A 15,480-nucleotide genomic window follows, 5' to 3' on the forward strand; every position below is an offset into this window, starting at 1 on the left:
TGGAGGCACACTGGTTGGGAAACACTGCACTATTCAGCTTCACAACTACCGCACAGAAAAATTGTACTAGTGGATTAAGAAGTAGTATCTTACCTCACTATCAAGCCTGACCGGCTTTAAGGCTTTCATATTTGCATTATGCTTCTGTAAAAAGAAAGAAAGAAAAGGTTTACCGAATGGAATTTGCTTCCAGTGTTACTATTAATCCATCAAAAGGATCAACAGGTGAATTCCCAAGAATGTGTGCTGTTTTTCAAGAAAGCTCTTCCCTCCAACCCCAGAGTAAAAATGATTGCATTCAATGAAGGATTATGTTGTTGGGTCAGTGTTGGAATGAACCAACTGCTGTTCTCCTTTCATGGACTTCCTGCTTTTTGAAACCCCTTCCTTATGGGCTCACTGAACACAATAGAAGTGACCCATGGCTGTTGCTAAAATTTCAGATTTTTAAAATATGGGAGTAAATCAGGCATATAGCACAAAATTTTCAACTCTGATCAGCAGCAGTTCTCCACGTTATAAAGCAGAGTCTCCTATATCACCTGTGATTACATACTGACTTCAATAGGCAATGTCATGAACTGAACTATGGGGGTCTTAGGCAAAGCACTGCAGTTGAGATGGCGGGGGAAAGGATTACCCAACTTTCTTTTTTGTTTAGTTACTGCTACTTCCTCAAAGAAAACTACCGTCTATAGCCAGGATGGCAATATGAGGTTTTTTATTAACCTTCTGAAAGGGGGCGAAAGAAAACTAGATTTTTTAAAATTAGAGTATGATGGCAAATAAGGAGGTGGTATGTGGAATGAAGCAAAATAATTTTTTGTGTATGAAAAAAAAGTAAACGCAGCAGGAACCCCACAAAAGTGAACTTACCCCTGGCCTGGGCAGTGACAGGTACACACGCTTCTCGCCTAAGAACACATTAAAATTTGTCATGTAGCTTTCACGCACACCTCAGACTTATTCTTTCATTTCTTTAGGCTTAAAAAAATATTTTTAAAGAAAAGAGCTACCTACCTCTAACAATTCCTCTTCACGGATTCTGCCATGCTTTCAGTATATAAAAGGGAAATTCTGCTACTGCTTAAATTTGATTCTTTGAAGACCTGGCACATTGAGTAGGCGCCCTTCCTTTTCAATGACAGTCTTTCTAAAATCTTCTAATACCTTTCTGAATGCCCAAGGGGAGGGAGAGAACTATTTCATGGGGCAAAGAACGCCTACACCACACAAGCAAGTGCAGAAATGAGTTGGGAGACTGGCTTTCTCTTGGTAATTTCTGATAAAAAACATCTCAGCTAGTTGTCTTTCCTGCCCTACATAAGTAGTTTTCAAGGAGGGGTGAGGTGGTTGTATGTTCACATAAGTATTATTCATAGGATTCTGATGGCACCTGTGTGGCCCAAAAGACCTTGGCATTCAAACCAGAAAGGTTTAAACACACATCTAATTAACATCTGACCTGCTGTGAGTGTCACAGAATGGAGAGATCTGCTAGCAAAACCAACTGAATGTCATCCCCCAAGATGATTAAAAAATATTATTTGGAGTGGCATTATCTGGAGAGCCACAATCAGTGTTATCATGCTAGAAAAATAGCTAGTTGAAGCTTTATACCGGGATCCAGAAATGCTGTACAGTTGTACCTTGGTTCTCGAATGCCTTGTGACTCGAACGTTTTGGCTCACGAATGCTGCAAACTCGGAAGGAAGTGTTCCGGTTTGTGAACGCTCTTTGGAAGCCGAACGTCTGATGCGGCTTCTGATTGAGTGCAGGAAGCTCCTGCAGCCAATTGGAAGCTGCACTTTCATTTTCGAACGTCGAATGGACTTCCGGAATGGATTCCATTCGAGAACCAAGGTACGACTGTACTATGTAAAAGTTTAACTACCAACGTGGCTGAGATGTGCTTACCGGGAGGTGCTCTATTAGAGAGGAAGGGTTGGCGTACTCCCCTTCCATGGCACAGATAATCTTGTGTGCTACAAGCCCTTTGCACAAAGCTCATTCATGCCCACAAAAAAGGAGAGGATATGTACGGTAAGATCTGTGACATGATCTATCATCATCTGTGCAACAGAACGGAGGGCAGGCAATGGAGCAAGTAAAGCAATTTGGTCTGCTGGACCAACCCATGTACGGAAGACTGGAGAGAATATCCCAGACAATGCAATTCATGTGTTGCTCTACTACAGGCACCTCCAAACTTCGGCCCTCCAGATGTTTTGGACTACAATTCCCATCATCCCTGACCACTGGTCCTGTTAGCTAGGGATCATGGGAGTTGTAGGCCAAAACATCTGGAGGGCCGCAGTTTGGGGATGCCTGCTCTACTAGGTAAATAAGTGAGGCATGGCCACTGTGGCTGAGTCAAAAGATCAGTCCAGCTCAGTGTTCCAAGTACTTCATGGTGCCTTCACTCACCCCTGGCTACTGTCAATCAAAGGATGAGAGTCCCTCAACATGGTATGAGGAAAGGACAGAATGTCTGGCAAAGGGAAAGCAGAGTGGAAAGATGGAAGTGGCTTAGAGAGAGGAGGAAGCTGAGAAACATTTCAACAGGGGTGGCGGCAGCCGAGGGAGTTGAGGAGTCACGGCTGAAATAGAGCCCACGGCACTCCGGCTTCTCCCACGAAGGAAAGAAAACACAAATCAGATTGGAGCCAAGCAGTTCATTGTAAAAATACACTTGGTTTATTAGAAAGTGTCCAGCACATTTTGATTGCTCTTCAGTCTTTAACCATCACCAAAAAGCAGAGAGCGTTTGCCTCACAGACATCAAAAACATATCTTTCCCATCACATCCCACAAGTTGTAAAGTGACAGCTTAAAAAATTACATTACTGTAAAAAATATAAAGTTTGTAAATTAAGGGGCAGGTGGAGGGGACTAGCCTGCTAAACTTTCAGCCCACTTTTAGTATATAGGCTTAGCCATCTTCCTGACAAGAACAAACTGAAGTGTTGATTACAACTTTAATTATTATCAAAGAAATTAAGGGATGCCCCCCCCCCATCTAGAATGCCACTATTGTTTTTTTGTTTTTTGTTCTCTAGCAATGGTGAAGGCAGGATCAATTTTGTGATAAAAGAATTCAGAAAACACCCAGGAAGTTTATGTTGTATAAATCCATAGGGTGAAATATTTTGCTCTGTCGCTGAACATAAATTACGGTCTAACCGCAGTTAGTTAAAACAAACCAGGACCAGTTGTGGTTTTAGAAAGCAGTTTGTATGCATTAACTGGCTATGACAACCCATACACATACACATGTATGCCCCCTATACACATCAAAGAACTGTGGTTTGTCCTAAACTGGAAACAGAAGCTTTCTCTCTCCATCTCTCGTATGCTATGTGCGGAGTGGGAATGAGCAAGATGAAATCTCATGCAGCTCATTCACAATAATCTGTGATTGGCTGAACCAGGTCCCTGTACAATTTGTGAGATGGAAGTGCTGCAGACTAATTTTCCTCCCTCAATATTTACATAATAAATTGGTTGTGTGGATTTTCTTTTAAGCATGTGACAACTTGTGGATGTTGCCAAATGGGGACACACACACACGACTCTATATTACCCTGCAAAAAAAGAGGGGAATGGCATAAATCACCCCCAGGTTAAAGTTCTGCATTGAAATTTTCCTTGAATGCCAAGTAATCACTTTGCTCTGATAGGAAAAGTCAAAATATTGCAAATTGGTTTAGATTTCTACCCCTCTCCCCCATTCTCCTTGCGGGAAACATTTAGGCCATTTCATAAATGCACAAAAAAATATAACTGCATAGTATGTAATATTTTCTAAGCTTGCTATGAAATTATAGCAAACATTCCATTGGCAATTTCATACAATATAATTTAAAGTGCAACAACACTGTACCAATATGGAAAGTTTAAGGGCATTTAGGCATTACTCACTCCTAAACTGGAGAGGTGTGCTTTGGGTTTAGAAAGAAAACTGATATTCTCTTCTTCTAGGGCAGGCATGGCCAAACTTGGCCCTCCAGCTGTTTTTGGACTACAACTCCCACCATCCCTAGCTAACAGGACCAGTGGTCAGGGATGATGGGAATTGTAGTCCCAAAACAGCTGGAGGGCCAAGTTTGGCCATGCCTGTTCTAGGGCAATGTGCATCTTAGTCAGCTGGGACAAATCAAATACTTAGACCTACTTCAAATTTTAAGCAAAAATTGTGCTTGTTAACTGTTTCTGTCCACAGAAAACACATAAAGTATGAAATAGTCTCTATAGTCATGGGAGGCAGGATTTGACTGGTCACATTTTTCTTGTGTGTGCTCACTGCAGAGTTAGGAGGCGCAACATCTTGCCCTTTACACTTTGAGCCTCAGTCCAGAGAAGGTTAGTTGCATTAAGATTCAGACTGAAATTAATGGAACTGACGGTAAATATGAATATATTAACTTTCCGCACTGTTTTCAATGGAACCTCAACATGGCCAATTCTCTCTCTGGATTGCAGCCATTGCATTAGGGCATGGGAAAACACTACTCTGGATTTGATGAGGAGTCAATAATTCCAACAGAAATTTGATTCTATGAGTTGGAAATAGTTCCTTCCATCTAAAGACACAGATCATCAGGGGTGTTAAGTATCTAGCAATGCCTTTGCAAACTATGATTACGGTAGTTCTCCTTGAGGTGACTTTCAACAGTTTCAGAGCTACAATGTTAGATTCCATTAGATGGAACCAAGGCAGCAAAAGGACAAAATAGAAGCTTGTCTCGAAATGTGCTTCTGGTTCTTTTAAAAATATACTTCAGGAACAGAAATGAGGGAAAAAGCAGGTGAAATAGGAAAACAATCTCCTGTTCACTATGCCATATCCAAAGAGCACTCACTCATATTCCTCAAGCCACGCTGGCATTTCTTTTTCTTTTGTAAATATCTATTTGATCCAATGGCCCACCACGGAACAAGCAGGAATAGATACGGATTTAAGAAGGATGGTGGGGGGGGGGGGGGAACTGCTCCCATTGTTAACAAGCAAAGCATGCATAATGACAAGTGGCTGTTTTGCAGCACTAGCCAGCCAGATTGGCGTAATGCACAGTTCTTCTTTCAAACCAAACTTCCAATCAGGACATCAAAGTGCCCTCCTGCCTGGACAGGATTAATCATTACGCTAAGGATGCAAGAGAGCTCTGCTATAGAGAACTTAACTGGGAGCTTCGGAATAGGGCTCTTTGCGCAAAGGGGATAATTTTGGCAGGTGCAGCTACTTGTCCTGCAGATTGCAGCGCTGCAGAAAAGCTGCACTTGCTGAAATTCTTCTACAGAACTGCTAAGGCATCCTGCCCTACAGCAAACTAGGAGGAAGCCTACTTGTATATGTCACGATGGGTGATGGCTGATGTAGTATTGAAGCAGAAGCTACGATGGATCTTCTCCCCTGCTGTGAACTGTTTCCATATGGCTTTTGCTTCCAGCCACACTTCGCAGTTCCTATACCTTCACAGGTATAGAAGTTTAGGGGTACTGTCATTTTGACTCAAGAAAATCACCATTTTATAGTTCAAATCAGGAAAAATAAATACAGTAAATGGACAAAAGTACAGTACAAAGATTCACAAAATGTTTAGGGGTATGCACCCCCCCCCAAAAAAGCACTGGTTAGGACACTTGTAGATCTTGGCCCTCCTAGCAGAAATGCAATAGGAAACTGGGGAGTTTAAAAGACTAAACACAGACTTCCCCTTTGGCACTCTGCAGTAAAAGCTACCATTGTATGTCAGGTTTTGCTCTAATATCAAACCTAATTTCTTTGCCCTGAGTTTTCCATAAAACACACAACTGAATCAATACACCAAATGCTACATTTCTATAAAATGAAGTGTGGCACAATTCAATGAGGTGGTGGTGAAACCCTCCATAAAACTGAAAAGGTGGAATTAAACTTATCTGAAGAAAATTAAAATTATGCTTAGAAATGAGAAGCCTCTTGATAAATAACACTGCACAATGCCTTGGGCAAGACATTAAGAGAGAGATTTGCTCTTTCACAGTTTCTTTTCTACATGCCATACAAATACCAGGTGACTTACCCACCACAGAAAATAGGCCAAAAGTTGCGAAGAGTCATCAGAGAGATCCCATCCAAGCAGAAAGGATAGCAGTTTAAAAATCAAATAGCTACATTCACTACATTGTGGAGTGAGCAGAATGAGAGCAGACAGTACAGAAATAAAAGGGTGTTTCTTTTGCAAGAACACTGGACAGTTTAGGTCAGACAGAAAGAAAGGCGTCTTTACAACCCCCTCCCCCCAAAAAACAAACCCCATGTTTCCATTCTTTTGTATTAGTAAGCATTTCCTGAAATTAATGCTTGAAAGGTCATTGCTGCATCGCCATAAAAAGCAAAACCTATAAAGTACTCTCACTGTATAACGTTTATCCCTCTAAAATAGTGGTTTTCAAACTAAACCACCCGGGAGGTCTTTGAAAGGTTTATCAGAGCTGCTCAGTATTGGACAAGCTACTTTAAAAAGCCTTCCTTGCAAAGCTCAGCCTCGGGAGAAACTACAGGGTACATCATACAATATACCCCCAATTTACAGGGAGCAACTACTAGGCCCAAGAAATGAAAATGCACCCAGGAACATCCCCCAGAATCCTATGCAATGTGCAGGAGCTCCAAGGCTGATGAGCAGGGGCTCCTCAGTTGTCCAAACAAAAGAGAACGGATTCCTTGACGTACCAAGCTTGAACTCACTTCTTTTAAAGCATTAACTGTGCATGCATGATTGCACCAGACTTATGAAATGCTCCTTGTCAGATTCAAGGAACCCCGAATTTACAAAAGGTTCAATCTCAAAATCATGCACGTGAACACCAAACCATGGCTAGAATTATGAGCATGAGCTGCAGCGAGCCTAAGATTTGTGTGCTACCCGCTTCCTGTTGGCGCAGCTGCAAGGAGGAGGCCAACAGTTTCCACTTCTGTCCAAACCGTAAATTTTGTTAACTATGTTTAGTGAAAGCAAGTCAGCTTTATAAGCTATGGGTTCGGAGCTGGCTTGCTTACACTAACCGTTATGTATCTTTTGGTGCCAGGCAAAAATGTTTCTCTATAACCAGGCCTTTGGAGAGGGGTTATTGGTCTGTTTTTATATATATTGTGTTCTCATTTTGTATATTTATGTTGTGAACCACCCTGTGATCTTCAGATGAACATACGTATTTATATACCACCAACATCATCATCATCATCACCATAGCTAAAACTAAATGCAGTTTCCCCATGTATGGACATCATAAAAAGCTCTAAAGCAGATATGAAAAGCTTTCAAGCTGCTCCTTCCAGCCACACAAGGGGAGCAGGGAGCATGTTGAGACCATGGCTCCCTGCAACATGTCCTCATAAGACTAAACCATGGTTCAGTGCTACATGCTAGCACAGCCAATATTTCCCTGAAAAGGGGAAACCAGACTGATTCAGAGTGACTATCTAGACCAGGGGTTCCCAACAAAATTTTCTCGAGGACCCCTCATCGAGCTGCTATTGTGACAAGGACCCCCATTAATTCCTAATCCTAAAATTAAAAAGTGAGAGCCAAATTAAGAGTCTTTTTATAAGAGTCCAGGGAGGAGGGAGGGGAATGGAGAAGACAGGGTACCTGCGCAGTAGCGCACAAATGAAGCCGACGCGCGCAAAGCATCTTGGGGAGGTGAGCGTTAGTAGAATGTGCGCGCTGCCTCTTTGCAAAACAGTAGTGTTTGTAAAGCGCCACCTAACGGCATACAGCAGAACTACTGCCTCTATCTAATTCTAGTTTTGCGCTAGACTCTGCTCATGCAGGAAACGGCCAAAACAAAAAATCTGTTATCATACGAAATATATTTAATATATTTTTTATTCTAATAGCATCTTGCGGACCCCTCTGGCATAGCTCGCGGACCCCTGGGGGTCCCCGGACCACCTGTTGGGAACCACTGATCTAGACTGAGCTATTATTTAGCTACTTCAAACCAGCACAGCAGCATGGGTACTCCAAAGTTTGCTGGGCTAATAAATGCAATAGTAAATTACATGTTTCTAAACACTCAGTGGACAAGAAGCTCTGCCAACTGGGCCTCCATGTCATGTATCTGCTGCTTCTGGAGCTGCGTATTTGCTCTGCAGGCTTTACAATGTGCAAGGTAGCAAATACAAGGGTATCTATGGAGCTGCGTAAAATGTCAAGTGACTCCAAGTTGTCATTTGTTGACCTTATAAAGGATACAACTTAGATCCTCAAACCCATCTTTCATAACAGCCAGAGTACTCAGAATACGCGTGGGCTGTAAGTTGGTAGCTTGTATTTAAGGACAGTAGGTTGTCTGCATCTAAGAACAGCTCTCTCACCTCGTCTTCCTTCAAACACATCACTGATTTCTCTTAAGAGCAAGGACATGTCAGTCAGCTGTGACTCCCAGGCTTCGCAGAACACATCCAGATTTTCTTTTGCAATCTTGCTGGAAGGATGCAAAGTCAGGGTTTCTGCAGCAGAAATTATCTGAAGGAAACAAAGCAGATCTTGCCATGTAACCAGAAATTGCTAATCAGCATCCACCCCCAGAGGCGAAGAATAAACAGCCTCTCATTTGTATTTAAAAAAGGGCCGCTGTAGCATTTGCTTGGCAAAGCTTTGCAAACACTAAGGGCATTCATCGGGAGCACATTGTGTAAAACTGTTCTGAACAAACAGCTTTCTTAAATTGAGTGAACTGAGAAAAACCACTTAATATAATTAATCACGGTAATTTCACAGATTATTATTAATTTACATAATACATTCATATTAAAGGCAAAAAAGTTCACTGAAATTGGTAGAATGTCCGTAAGAAGCGCTTTATCTCATCACAGATGTGCAGTATTGCAGATGTGAGCCCAGATGTTGTTCCACATAAACTATACTGCACCTGTGGAACACTGGTTACTAAAAATGGTCCTAAAACGAACATTCCCCTTTGTCCCAAAGCAATTTTGCTACTCAGATGTTCATGAAATCCATCTAATATGGAATTCACATAGAATTTAGCAAGAGGATTTGCAGCAAACACAACTTGCCAACACTTTGGACAGAAAGCAGTATCAGGATATATGAGCCAATGGTCTGATTGGTGTAAAGTAGCCTCATTTGTTCAGAGCAAGTCTAAATTCTGGCCTTCCTCTATAGTCCAGTACAGATATTAACAATAAACTACAGTCTGTGAATCAGGAACTAGCCTTGGGTACTGTATATAATCCTTCTCCTCTCTGTGGAGAGAATTCCCTGTGGGTGTTAACCGCAAAATTACTATAACATTGAAGAAAATCATTCCAAAGGGTTATACCACTGGTACTTGACCCCAGCAAAATCAAATTAGATTAATAAAAATGGGATTGGGTCAGTGCTGAAAGAGTTGTGCTTTGCAAAGGATGTCCTGTGTTCAGAGTAGTGATGTGAGGTGAGAATATTATCCAGAGAATATTCTCCACAAACTGTAAATTCTAATGTAACAACCAGTTTTACAACCCACATTTAAAAAAAATATTGTGAACAGTAAGTCAAGCTGTGATACTGCCAGTTTAAGTAATGAATAATGATTTTTTTTTGATCCAGTTACATTACTGGGCATTGTGTCATTCACCATTGGCAGTTCTGAACTGTGAGCTACAGAAAACATTTTTATTTTTTTAGTTTTAAAAATCCTATGCATTTAATTTGATGAACATTTGTATGTATTTCAACTACAGTATATGTAATAGCCTTTTTTGGTGTGACCTTTTTCTTAGCAATTATACCCTTGGCCATACAGTGTGGTTTCTTTTTTACAGAAAGTAGCTTTAATGCTTTATACACTTAAAATACCTAGGCCTTTACAATTATGTGTAACAGCATGTGAGGTGGCCTTGATTTAAACAGCTGATGTTTCTATATTTTTATTTACTGCCAGTAACTGGTTTTTGTAGTGCCATTCAATGGTACAAGGTGCCATTTACCAGAGACTGCCATACTGAAATATATTATCATATAATGGTAATATATTTAATGTTAATGGGTTCTTTTTTATATGTATGCATATAATTTTGTTCATCAAGCTATGTTTTAGTCACCAAAACAGTTATTAAGTGTTAGAGCTATTAGAAGCACAAGATAACCTATTACTGAATTTACTTGTATCAAACCTTAACATGCCAATTGTATTTTTTGACTTGTCCTATTACATGTACATGTTCTAATGGAAGAATAAAATATGATTTAGCTACTGAGTTTCCTTATACCAAACCTTAACATGACAATTACTGGTACTATCACCTTAGAATGGTTTAAAGTGCATTAAAATTGGTATATCATTTTCAATGCATTAAAATGAATATTCTCCTATTTTAAATGAAAATTCTCTAATGTTCTCATTAATCGAGAATATTCTCAATAATATTATCCAAAGGATTATTCCTGATAATTTAACACCACTAGTTCAGAGTGCCAAGAGCTGGTGTGGAATCTGTTCACAACTGCAAAAGTGCTCACTGCTAGGCTCCTTCACAAAGCATGCCGCTTAAAAATATGGCATACTGTACGAAAGGAACTAAGAGATAGTGAAATAGAAGAAGAGATATTAAATTGGACTCCATTTGTAAAGTCCATGTAGACTTGGAGTAATACTGATGCACATTAATATAAATCCATTTAATTTGATCTGTTAGATGAAGGAAATCAGCTTGAATGTGTAATGGCTGATGAGCAGGTGGACTGATTAAAAGGTAATATCAGAACTCATCAATTTGATACAGGGAAAAAAAAAATATGTAGCAGCGATAGAGGCTAAGCTGTTGCTAGTGGTCATCACCCCAAAGCTTATGGCACAGCAGTTCAATGCCTCCTAGCTGTGCTGTTTCCAATGCTGGGTGTGTCCAAAATGAGATACTGCAAGTACATGTCTGCCTTGAAAGGATCTCTTTCAACACTGCAAGGTAAAATTGACACCTACCTGAGGCCCCGTCACGTGAAAAGTGTCTTCTGCATGTAGACAAGTAATTTCGAGTGGCTCTGTTCCGGAGACATGCCTCAATAAATGACATATCTAGGAAACGAAGCGGGAAAACCCACCTACCAATTATGGGATTGTTATGGAAAGACAAGGTAAAATTATATTGGTGCCAAATGAAAGCTTTTAGAATTCAGAAACTGCTGGTGGAAACCTGGATCTCTGCTGAATGGCTAAAAAGCTGAGGGGAGAGGAGCAATGGTTGACTTCCCTGCCCCTCCATCACTTGTCTCCTGAACTCTGGGTTCCTAGACCTTTCTTGGTCCAAATGTGCAGTTGGGTAGCCAGGCAAAGGGCTACTCTTATCTGACTCCTCCAATTCTCTCCCTCCTCCTCCTGCTCGTTAAGACATTTGACAGAGATCCAGCATGCAATTCCAGCTTCGCTCCTGAACATGCTTAGCATTCCTGCATCGCAGCAGGTTGTTCTAGATGACCCTTCCAACTCTACAATTCTATGATGCTCCCACCGAAATCAATAGCACTGGAAGCTTGGCTGGAGTGGTCACACAGTCATTTTGCACAGCATTGATTCTAGAACCATAATACACTGAGGTCAGAAACTAGTGTCATTACAGGACCACTTTGTAGAACAAGGCAGAGAAGCAGCATATTAAAAAAACCACACTCCCCAACTAAGATGACCCACCTACAAGGTGTGTTGCCCCATACAAGATTTCCCCTTTCAACTCTAAGGGTGGTAACAGACGTGGTACCTCCTGGGGAGCCACATCTGGACCAGGAACATACCCTAAGAACATGATTTGCAACTCTGATATGCATTACAAAAGGCAGCAACAGCTACCAGCAGAGTGCGTTCTACCTCCATTGTCAGAATGTGTAAAGGCCCCCTGGACAGTTAAGTCCAGTCCAAGGAGACTATGGGGTTGCGGCGCTCGTCTCGCTTTCAGGCCGAGGGAGCCGGCGTTTGTCCACAGACAGCTTCCTGAATCATGTGGCCACTGTGAAACCAGAATAGAGGACAAGGTGAGCCACTGGCTTAATGCTGTGGCTCAAAGAAAAAAGTTGGGGAGAACCACTGGCCTAATACAACAAGGCTCCTCTTACTTTTTTAAAAAATGCTGTGCTATGTTATGTTAATGTGCTCCCCCATCCCTGAGTCCAGCCAAAGCACAGAACAAGCAGACTTGAGAACTGTGGTACTGCAAGGCCTAACAGCCTAGTCAACTGATCCTAGTCAACCCTGGGGTGTGGGCATGGGAATGTGTGTGGAGTCGGAACCTGCACAAATTTCACAGCTGTGCCCCAAACTGACAAAAACTCAAGACCGCTTTAAATCTTAATATTAAAGCCTTTTAGAACATGTTCATGAAAACAACGCCAACTTACTTCAATCAACTGTTCTTTCTGCTCAGAGAGCTTACAGCTGTGTTCTGCAACTGCCTCTATGTTTCCTTCTGTCCCGCAGATTTTCAGAGCTTTCAAAATGAGGTGGTCAGAATGGTATTTTATCACGTCTGCTGCGACAGATGTTGCTGCGCTGTGAAGCTTTGATATAAATATATTTGGGGGGGAGGAGGAGGAGAAGGAGAAGAAACAAACAAACAAACAAACAAAAACACAAACCAGTAGGTTACAACACCAGATTGCCTGTGGTGAACAATTCAGAGCAAATTAAGACTGGGCGATAGGGACAAAGCTTCCATCATTATGCATCATTCTTTTTCCAATTCCCCATCACAAAAAAAGAATTAAAGATTTGCAATCAGTCTCACAGAGCGCGGTGGGGCAGAGATGTTCGCCCCACCTCCATGAGTTGTTGCTGGCTACCCAGAAGCTGAGGGGTGAGGCAGCAGTGCATTGGGGCAGCATGTGTCAACACAACAACTGGAACACTGGATTGCCTCCACCAAGCACTTGTGCTGAGCTGCCTTCCCCACCAAACCATCCCTCCCAGTAAGCAGCAGCAACTCACCTCCCAGGTCACTTAAGCATCTCCACCCAACCTTCCCTCCATTACTGGTACAGTGGAACCTCGGTTTATGAACACCTCGGTTTACGAATGCCGCAGACCCATCTGGAATGGATTAATTCACTTTCCATTACTTTCAATGGGAAAGTTCACTTCAGTTTATGAACGCTTCAGTTTATGAACAGACTTCCGGAACCAATTACACCCAGGCTTTGGGTTAAGTAGGCTTCAGGTTGAGTACTCCGCGGACCTGTCTGGAACAGATTAATCCACTTTCCATTACTTTCAATGGCAAAGTTCGCTTCAGTTTATGAACAGACTTTCGGAACCAATTGTGTTCATAAACCGAGGTACCACTGTAGTTGCGTTTAACTGTAAACTGATGTGTCTTATTTTTCCATACGTATGTCTAACTGTCCTTCCTAAAGTGTGCTCAGAGCAGCTGACCTGGGGCTCCTAGAAACACCCTGACCGGCACTTAGGTTCAATAATGCCATAACCCAGAGCATCCACTGGGCAATAAACTACATAAGAAGAATGAACCCAAGCCATGCTAGGCCGAATTCTAAAATATTATTTAGCAATGTGTGTTCTTGTATTCAGGTCATGCTAGCAGGCTTCTATGCAGGTAATTACTTCAAGATAACCTCGCAATATAAAAAAAGGCTCAAGTGGCAGATTCAATTAGTTGGGACTACCATCACATGATTATGTGCTGAGCCAAGGATTTATTTTTCAGAAAGGTACACATATCAAAGCCCAAGAAGCTCTCGAAATTTACTGCAGATTGTACTGAATTGCACTTACTTCTCTCTGAAGCTCGGTCATACATTGACACATTTTTAATATCGCTACTTCCAGGTCTTCCGTGACGTCTTTTTTCCTCTGACTTTGCTGGAGAGAAACAATTCCCAATCCCGCAGGATGGGTTTTTAGGCAATTCAGTTGTTCAAACAATTCATTGTCATAATCATAATTCAAACATGGGTTTGCAAGTAAAAGGTGCAGCCCTTTGCATACTGATTTGGAAGTTAAAGCTCCCAGAACAAAGTGAGACTTTTCTTTGCAGTAAGGACTATCAGATTCTCCCAATGGTGCTTTTCGGCTCCTCCCCCAGCAGAGTAGTTTGGGGACCCCAAATCTCCCCCCCCCCCGCGTTTGCGAGCCACTGATTGCCTCAGTTCCAGGGTGAATTTGAAAGGACACCCCTCTGCTGTTTCCCCGCTGGAACTCTCTGCCGGCCCCTCCTTCCTTGCTGATATCACAGGCTGCAGGTAGGGCTCTTGTATGCTGCCTGAGCCCGGGGCCCGCTCCGCTCACTTCCTCCTTCCTGTCTCCTGTCCCTCCGCAGTTGTCTGAGCCATTCGAAGAGCTGGATTTGATGAGGGGTGGCTGTTTAGTACTTTTATTGCGAAAGCTATTTACAATGCAAGAACTTCAAGGTGGCTGTTTCCTGTAAGCCCACCCCCTTACAGCCATGCTGCAAAATCGGGTGCTCCCAAACCATATGTCCACCAAGCCAATGTTAATGGAAAGCATAATCAGACTCCAAAGGACAAATAAATATGTCCAATACAAGTGTATTTTTCTATATTAGCCAACAGTCAGATGTGTGGTGGTGGTGGTGGTGGTGGTGGTGTGTGTGTGTGTGTGTGTGTGTGTGCATCTCCAATTATTAGTGTGTGTTTATATCTGGTTTCAGTTATGGTTTTGTAAACGACTGCAAAACACAAATAAACAAAACGACGTTTTAAAAAACCAACGGCAAGGATTAGAGTTAACTTATGATGTTTGCAATATTGCAATGGGATGCTATTAGGGTTATCAAATAAGCTGTTCTCTGCAAATTGCCCCTGAAGTGTATTTCTTTTCAAGCAAACGTAAATGAACCCGCAATGCTGGGGGGGGGGGGAGAAAAAATCTTACAGCATACATCCACGCTGACACCAGCTGCTCCAGTTCCATCTTTCCTTGCTTGGACAGTTCCAAGATGCGCTCTCTATTCTCATGGCTAGTATAAGCAGAATCAGTAAAATCCTCTGTGTGCTCGAGGACAACACGCAGCATTGCCCGAAGATTTTCCTTTGACAGAAGGTAAAGATTCTCCCGCAATCCTTCCACCTTATTCTGAGAAACAGGGTGGGGAGAACCATGAAGACACCTCAAAAAAATCATAGAAAACTAACAAGTGTACCATAATGGTTAAGAGACCGAGCCGTGAATCAAGTAGTCTGCAAGCTCTAAATGCCCAGAATTATTTATTTCATCCCTGTCTTAAGCTAGTGCTTGGGATCTTTCGTTAAAGAATCTATAGGTGGCATCCAGGATCTTTGCATTGATTATCTCCCACAATGTAGTTTTATATACATGTACACAAACCAACCTGGATCAACCCTCCTTTACTGAGCAGGATGCCATTTTAATGTATCAATGAGCTTTTAGGTTTTTATTGTGTTGTAGCTTTAAACTGGTTCACATGCGCCAACTCCTAGGGGCCGAGGAACTTTGCCCCCC

At 42.0% G+C, this 15,480-nt stretch overlaps 1 protein-coding gene across 1 annotated transcript in view; it reads right to left on the bottom strand.

The window, feature by feature from the left end:
* CTNNAL1 (catenin alpha like 1) overlaps positions 1-15,480 on the bottom strand; it is a 46,486-nt gene that overhangs the window by 6,688 nt on the left and 24,318 nt on the right. The window contains exons 7-13 of the mRNA XM_035124569.3: positions 14,893-15,093; positions 13,774-13,860; positions 12,384-12,542; positions 10,978-11,070; positions 8,366-8,516; positions 877-914; positions 94-144 (exon numbers count right to left, since the gene is read on the bottom strand). Of these exons, the coding sequence (XP_034980460.2) occupies positions 94-144; positions 877-914; positions 8,366-8,516; positions 10,978-11,070; positions 12,384-12,542; positions 13,774-13,860; positions 14,893-15,093 (780 nt within the window). The remainder of the gene's footprint in view (positions 1-93; positions 145-876; positions 915-8,365; positions 8,517-10,977; positions 11,071-12,383; positions 12,543-13,773; positions 13,861-14,892; positions 15,094-15,480) is intronic.

This window comes from Zootoca vivipara, chromosome 8 (assembly GCF_965207765.1).
Source record: "Zootoca vivipara chromosome 8, rZooViv2.hap1.1, whole genome shotgun sequence".
NCBI classification, from domain to species: Eukaryota; Metazoa; Chordata; class Lepidosauria; order Squamata; family Lacertidae; genus Zootoca; species Zootoca vivipara.